Below are 8,138 nucleotides of genomic sequence, written 5' to 3'. Positions count from 1 at the left end.
GGCCGATTTAAGGAGTTACCATATCTGGTGGGTCAACTATAAGTTTATGGACTTACAACGCTACAATATGGGGTTCGATCCCCGCAGCGGACAGAGTGCAGATAGCTCATTGTGTAGCTTTGCGCTAAAAACGAAGAAAGAAAACAACAATATTAACCAGTTCTTGTAGAAGCCGTGATGATGCCGCAATAGCGAAACGTTTGTTGTTAATCATGAAGTTCAAGAATAGCTATCCGTGCTCTGTCCACTGCAGGGAGACAAACCCAGGAGTTTAGCGTTATAAGCCCTCAGACTTACTGCTGAACCACCAGATGGCGAAACGTAGGCTGCGATAGAAAAATATTTTTAGTTTTATTATTATCTGTAAAGTTCAGGTCGATTTTCATAACTTTGGATATTTTGTTTGTTTGAAGTTAAGCACAGAGCTAAACAGTGGGCTATCTCTGCTCTGCCCACCACGGGTATCGAAATCCGCAGGAATGCCGCTGTGACACTGGGAAGCCTTTTGTATAGTCGATCTGTCATATATATGGAAAAATAACTTGTCAATTTCCAACCAAATAAAGGCAGCTATTTCAAAATGGGTTAATAAGTAATTAAACAGAAATGTTTCATGACTTATGATACTTTGTGTTTACACGAGTCTTATTAAAAATGGATTTAGTATTTGTGTATGAAGTTAAAAAGTTACGAATAATTCTGAAGTACTTAATGGTTCTCAGTTTTTATAAAATTGTCTTTATTATTTCCTTACTATTTTTTTAAAGACCTTCTTCGTCATCATTCGCTTCACCATCCTCACATCTTCCTGTGAAGTCAATTTCTAGTGTTGCTGTGCGAAATTCACCAGGAGGCGCTGGTATCGGCGGAACCGGAAACAAGCACGCCACCTATACGAACAAATTAGATAAAGTGAAGCACTTTAATTCCAAAGAAAAGGCAAGAGAGAAAAGTGAGTGAATTTATTTATTTTTTTGTAAAACGAGATTTAATGTCAACAGAAACTGTGAAACCCAGAAATTATTCTAAGTTAATTAAAGACATTTATAAAAGTCACAATGGAACAGTGTCTTTATTTTGAGAACGTTACAATAAATACGTTTAAAGTAGATTGATGTATAAACATTTTTGGGGATAGACATCCGTGTGCTTATCCAGAAGTAAGAGTGGTTGATTTAACACGAACACCTAGTCCAAGCGTGGCCCAGTAGATGGCGTATCGGACTATGCATCTACGGGTCCATCATTTGCGTCCCATTACTGTAAAAACCAAAAAACAGTCGCGCCCTGCACTTTGGAGCCATAAATGCGTTATAAAAGTGACGATCAATTCCCACTATTCGGGCAGACAAGAGTGGCGGTGGGTGTTTTTGACTAACCGCCTTCCTTCTGGCATATCAGTTCAAAGTTAAGGATTATCTGAAAATAACCACTCAACGCGTATCAATATTTTATTTATAATTCAACAAGTTTTCAACACACGGATAACCCCAAGACGTACCAGGTATAGGGATGAAAGTATTGGCAGATGTTGTAAATTAAGTATATCACCTTATCTTTAGTTTTCGTAAGCCACCGATGTGTTATTAAACTATGCTTCTATCAGAAACTAAACAAAAGTCCTTACTTGTTCGCGTGTTATTTCTTACAAAGATAAACTCGGTGATATTACCTGTTTTGTTCAACAGGTGGCGTTATGCCATCATCGGATGGGTCACAACTACTTCCTGTAACGCTAGTGCCAAGTTCTGCATCTTTTGCGCCCTCTATGTCGACTCAAGAAGTTACTAACAAAACCGATGTTGCGACAAAGAGTTTAACCAAAAGGACTCCAGGTGGCCGGTACTCGAGCGGTGTTAAACAGACTGTAACAAAACCAACCCCTCGTGGAAGTGAGTAGAACTAATGGTATTGTATTGAAATAAGTATCTACGGAGCACTGAAGTGTTGAAATTCATTAAAAAAAATTCACCTTCATTCAGTTGTTATTCGGTGAAAGACTAAATCTTCTTTTAGGGTTGAGTTTGGCGATGTGTTTATCACGGTAGAGTGGGTTTCTGTATGGATCTTCTTCTGCTTAGAGTTTCGTTTGAGATGACGACGTTTCGAACTCTGGTGTGAATTTATTAGGCCTGGTAGTGTCGTCGCCATCTCAAAGAAACTCGAGGAAGGAAAAGATCCATTTTCTATCATGAGAGGCTGGAGTTTTGGGAATACTGAACAATATCCCTGATGATGATTAAGGAATCCAGATCTGGAGTTTTGGGAATACTAAACAATATCTCTGGTGATCTACCCTCACCTGGTGGTTACATGTTATGTTTATGAATTACTACCTATCTACCCTCCCCTGGTGGTTACATGTTATGTTTATAACTACTACCTATCTACCCTCCCCTGGTGGTTACATGTTATGTTTATTAAATACTAACTATCTACCCTCCCCTGGTGGTTACATGTTATGTTTATAACTACTAACTATCTACCCTCCCCTGGTGATTACATGTTATGTTTTTTTATGTTACTCAGTGCTGGGAATAATATCAGGTATCATACAGAACGTGAAGTCACATAATAATAGTTTTTAAAACACTGATAGATATATTCCATTACACGAAAACCCAACATCAAAACCTTCGTACTTAAAACCTGATTTTTACTTTTGTTTGCGACCTAAATTTGCATCGAGACATTTTTAAGTCTTCTTTTGAAGCTTGAAGTCTACCCTGACGCATTTATATACATATACATATTTGTATCTATATTTTATGCAGGGAGAGACGCTGGTGTATCCAGATTAAGCCAATCAAAAGCCGGAGACGAAACTAGATTAAACCAATCAAAAGCCAGCTCCAGTAATCTGTTTCATCGAGATGAGAGCGCGAGCAATGGTTCCCCTTCAAGACCGAAGCCGAAAGACGGAAACTGTGACAGGAGTCAGAGAGGCTATCGAACAGAAGTTTGCAAACAAGGCCAGGCATGTAAGAGTAGTCACCCGGATAACCCCGTCCGTCAGTCGAAGATTTCGACGAACCTCACTCCAAGAAATGAACGAACAATCAAGACGGAGAGTTCCGGAAGTGTGGGTGTAGATAATATGTGGAAAAACGGTATTCCTAAACCAACAGCTGCGTAAAAGGAACCTCAAAACCATCGAGAGACGACTGGTCTCACATCATCAGCGCTGCATCTTCTAACACAGCTGAAAACGGGGAGTCTGGTGGTGGTGGTGGTGGCCACCTGCAATTTGCCAGGTCAGTTACATCGCAGGAAGCTCACGCGCCAGTGAGGTTTTCCAGAGCTAGATTTTATATCCAAGAATGTGAAAACAGACCCAGACAAGTGGTCGAAAGTTCTTCATTATCCAAGTCCGAGGGGACTAAAGAAGGATCCCAGGGGACCATTACTGTTGCCAAAGTTTCCCCCATAATGAATGCCAACATTTCAAATGCTACTAAAGGGAAAACAGTTCGATCGGAAGAGAAGTTGGCAGACAGAAGACCTGAAAATTCTAGTGGGTCTCTCCCAACTGGTCAAACTGGTCGAAGAATTGGCGATTCGCAAAGGGACGTCAATCAGCTATTAAACAGTAGTTCCAAAAATACAAACCCTGATGTTCTAAAACCTGGGATCCTGGAGATTATTCCCAGTGTAGAAGGTATGACTGATATAAAAAGTACAATTTCTGATGGCAAAGATGATCCCAAAGAAATAGAAGACACCGAGGCACCATTTGGTGAAGAAGTCGATGACGTCATTGTCAATATCAAGCCCATGCAGCCTATCACACGTGTCTCCACCTATGGCTATATGAGCGGTCTGGGGTCTTTGTCTTCCACTCATAGTTTTACCAACAAGCTTCAATCTTCCGGGCTTCGTTACTTTTCAGATATTAATGGCAGTAGACGAGGGAGATTAGGCCTCTCAAAGCAGATTCTAATGTCAGAAGACTGTACTAGCTTGTATGATAATCTAACAAAGCGAACTTCTCCTACAAACAAAATGATTTCAGATGTTCGATATTCTTCCGATGCCGAATCTGTTGACCTCGCGGCAGGATACATGAGCGATGGAGATGTGCTCAGGCCAGGACTCGTTTATAGAGTAGACGACATCGCGGCGGGATACATGAGTGAGGGCGGAGCTTCCTTTTACGGCCGAAATATTTCAACCGACATGAAAGACGGCATAATGTTTTTTTCAAAAACCATCAACGTTCTTCAAGACGATAGGTAAGAATATATTGGATTCAAACTTAGAAATAGTTTAATACAAATCAGTAAATAATTGGATTTTGACCACTTATAGACAGGTCGTTTGAATTTATAGGTCATCAAAACCTGGACCAAAGAACTAACTGTTCTAGATATTGTGTGTGTGTGTGTGGTGTTGATTTGTAGTGTTTCTTAAGAGTATTTCAATAAAGGTATGTCGAAAAATTCGGTGATCCCCGATGAGGGCAGCGATAAGTCTACGGACTTACAACTCTAAACTCAGTGGATTGGTTCCTTCGATCGCATTTAATTATATTGTGTTGATTGTGTTGTTAAATCAAGATTATTTCCTAATTACTCTTTTCATGTTTGACATTAAAAAAAATGGGGCATGGCAAGAGCTGGTGATTCGGGTGCTCCACTCGCAATTTACGAGTCGCGGGATCGAAACCTGTCGATGAACATGCTCGCCCTTTCAGTCCTTGTAACGTGACGGTCAAGACCACTATTCATTGGTTAAAGAGTAGCCATAGAGTTCGCGGTGTGTTGTATTGACTATCTGCCTTTCCTCTAGTTTATCATTTCAAAATTACGGACGGACGGCGCAGACGGCCCGGCATGGCGAGGTGGTTATGGAGCTCGACTCGTAATCTGCGGGTCGCGTGTTCGAGTCCCCGTCCCACCAAACATGCTCGCCCTTTTAGCCGTGGGGGCGTTATAACGTGACGGTCAATCCCACTATTCGTTGGTAAAAGAGTAGCCCAAGCGTTGGCGGTGGGTGGAGATGACTAGCTGCCTTCCCTCTAGTCTTACACTGCTAAATTAGAGACGGCTAGCGCAGATAGCCCTCGTGTAGCTTTGCGCGAAATTCAAAAAACAAACAAACAAACAGACGGCCCATGCAGCCCCCGAGTAGCTTTGCGCACAAATTGAACAAACTAACAAACATATAACATATGTTTTCTGATTGGGGAGACGTGACACAAAATGTTGGATGAAAATTACTGATGAAAAGTAGCTATACAGAAAATGTCATGAACAAAATCTACGCCTCTTTTTTGTCAGTTTCCGAACAGTGATGTGTAACATATAAAGAGTAAACGCATTTTATACCAAAACAAAATTACCAAAACTTATAGAAAAACACTGGAATACATTCTATAAATTAGTTAACTGATATAGTTGATTACTGGTTCAATCATCGAGACATTTCGTACACGTCAATAGCTTCTAATAATTGACCTGGCACACCAAATGTAGGAAATTTTTATTTCAATTAAACGATCAACCTCGGATGTTCACGTAACATAAAATCTAAAGTACCACAACTCACCAACTACAACCAGTTTCATAACATTTTATCGAAGAGCTGTTACCGACTTAGTGAAATATTGTGATATTTAGGATTATTTGGTATAGATGTTCAATCATGTTTTTCTGATACTAGTGTAAGAAATTTTAAAAAACAATAACAAAGGAAACATTTAGTTGACCACGCGCAAGAAGCTTCTATATCTTTTTTAAAGAGTAAATTGTATAACACAAATAACTAATTAATTAGTCAATTAAATTGAGGGCTTTTATATATGTCACATGTACGTAATCAGCTTATAAACTTACAAAATCAACATATAGAACTTTAAAAAGATTTGAATTTCGATGACGAGGAACCCACTTTGAGACTAATAATGAAGAAAAACTTTAATATAAGTTTTGATTTGATATATTAGACTCATTTAATTAGAGGATAAAAAAAAATGTTTCGAGGCGCCATCTGCTCTTAAATAAATTTATTTTACAAATTTACAATTTTTTTTTACAAACTTAAAATGTTGTAAAGGGGCCATCTGCTGTTAAATAAATTTATTTTATTATTTCTTTTTCAGACTCCAGTCTACCACAATAAAATTTATTTTCTAATAGTAGTAATTATAAATAATTTCATTTCAGAAAAATAATTGATATTTGGCAATTCATCTAAATTCAAAACTAGAGATTATGATTAAAAATTAATAGCTTATTATTTTATCCGTAGTTTAAATGTAGAGGGATAAAAAGCAATTTCATAACGAATTATTAGGTGTTGATTACTTACTGTAATATTTATTGTGAGTGGAAGATAACGAAATACCATAACGAGTGTGAAAACATATTTACAGAAAATTATTAAATTTAATTAAGTTGTAAGACCACGGGAAACATCAAGGTAAATCATTTGCCTAATAAATTTTATTGATATTTAAATACAATCTACTCATTATAGGTTGTTAGTTACGTGGTTTAGTTATTCATTAAAACAAGCATTTCTGGTCCGTTTATTTTAGTGGATTTTCGTTATTCGTTAATGTATATGTTGTTTTAATTTAATTATTTTAATATGAATTATTTTAATTTAATTATTTTAACATGAATTATTTTAATTTAATTATTTTAATATGAATTATTTTAATTTAATTATTTTAATATGAATTATTTTAATTTAATTATTTTAATATAATTATTTTAATATGAATTATTTTAATTTAATTATTTTAATATGAATTATTTTAATGTAATTATTTTAGTATGAATTATTTTAATATGAATCTATGGTTATACTTTTGTTCAGAATTTGTTAATTATTTGTTCTTAAACTTTCCCACGAGAATAGCTACGGTGAAAAGTGTTTGTGTATCAAATTAAGTTTATATTATCATGTGTTTGTAACATGAACAAATAAGCAACAGGAGCAGGTATTATATTATTTGAGCAGTAAACGCCCCCCAGTGGCACAGCGGTATGTCTGCGGACTTACAACGCTAAAATCCGGGTTTCGATACCCGTAATGGGCAGAGCACATATAACCCTTTGTGTAGATTTGTGCTTAACTTTAAAAAAAAAAATTAGAGCAGTAAATGCAAATATAAAGAGAATGTTTCGTTCTTTCTATTTGACTTAAAGTACAAGGCAATAGATGGCACCACGAGCGCTTATAATAATTTTTTTTTGTACGTCATATTCAAAGGTAATAATTACCGTAACAAAACAAATACCACAAAAAATGTATACAATATTTTCGTAATGGATTTATTAAGCAAAATGTATGTTTCCATTTTTTTCCAAAATAATATATAACTTGAATTGCATACCAGATAAATTTATTGGGGTGTTAATGAACATAATATTTTGAGTCACGTAATATCCCGATTTTTTATACAAGATCCTGACGAAACTAATCCATTGCTTGTTGTTGGTGATGAGTTACTGTGCATCATTTCCTGTGTACATGACTGTATCAAAGCTAACAGGTCTTAGTGTTGCCGTACTGTGTCATATTGTTCCCCAAGTAGTTCTAACACTTAAGTTTGCGTGATTCCTCTCGTCGTTGTCATGGTGACAAGAACTCTCCAGAATATGGAAACTGAAGCGATTCATTTTATAAAATACAGTAAAATTAGACTGTACGTTTATATAGTTCAATAGGTACAAACCGTGAATATATCAGATCATGACTATACGTTTATATAGTTCAATAGGTACAAACCGTGAATATATCAGATCATGACTGTACGTTTATATAGTTCAATAGGTACAAACCGTGAATATATATCAGATCATGACTATACGTTTATATAGTTCAATAGGTGCTAACCGTGAATATATCAGATCATGACTGTACATTTATATAGATCAATAGGTGCAAACCGTGAATATATATCAGATCATGACTATACGTTTATATAGTTCAATAGGTACAAACCGTGAATATAGCAGATCATGACTGTGCGTTTATATAGTTCAGTAGATACAAACCGTGAATATATCAGATCATGACTGTGCGTTTATATAGTTTAATAGGTGCAAACCGTGAATATATCAGATCATGACTGTACGTTTATATAGTTTAATAGGTGCAAACCGTGAATATATCAGATCATGACTGTA

At 36.4% G+C, this 8,138-nt stretch overlaps 2 protein-coding genes across 2 annotated transcripts in view; both read left to right on the top strand.

Annotated features, from left to right (window-relative positions):
* Positions 1–767: 767 nt before the first annotated feature.
* On the top strand, positions 768–3,246 carry LOC111083383 (the record flags this gene model as incomplete). Its single annotated transcript, XM_022379879.1, has 3 exons — positions 768–952; positions 1,689–1,892; positions 2,775–3,246. Coding segments are annotated over 3 exons (751 nt in total), but the record flags the coding sequence as incomplete, so codon positions are not given.
* Positions 3,247–3,429: 183 nt separating this feature from the next.
* LOC111083382 overlaps positions 3,430–8,138 on the top strand; it is a gene marked incomplete at its 3' end in the record, with an annotated part of 10,864 nt that continues 6,155 nt past the window's right edge. The window contains exon 1 of the mRNA XM_022379878.1: positions 3,430–4,232. Coding sequence (XP_022235586.1) covers positions 3,430–4,232 — 803 coding nt within the window. The remainder of the gene's footprint in view (positions 4,233–8,138) is intronic.

This window comes from Limulus polyphemus, unplaced genomic scaffold, assembly GCF_000517525.1.
Source record: "Limulus polyphemus unplaced genomic scaffold, Limulus_polyphemus-2.1.2 Scaffold9315, whole genome shotgun sequence".
Lineage (NCBI taxonomy): Eukaryota > Metazoa > Arthropoda > Merostomata > Xiphosura > Limulidae > Limulus > Limulus polyphemus.
This window is presented reverse-complemented; position numbering and strand designations above follow the sequence as displayed.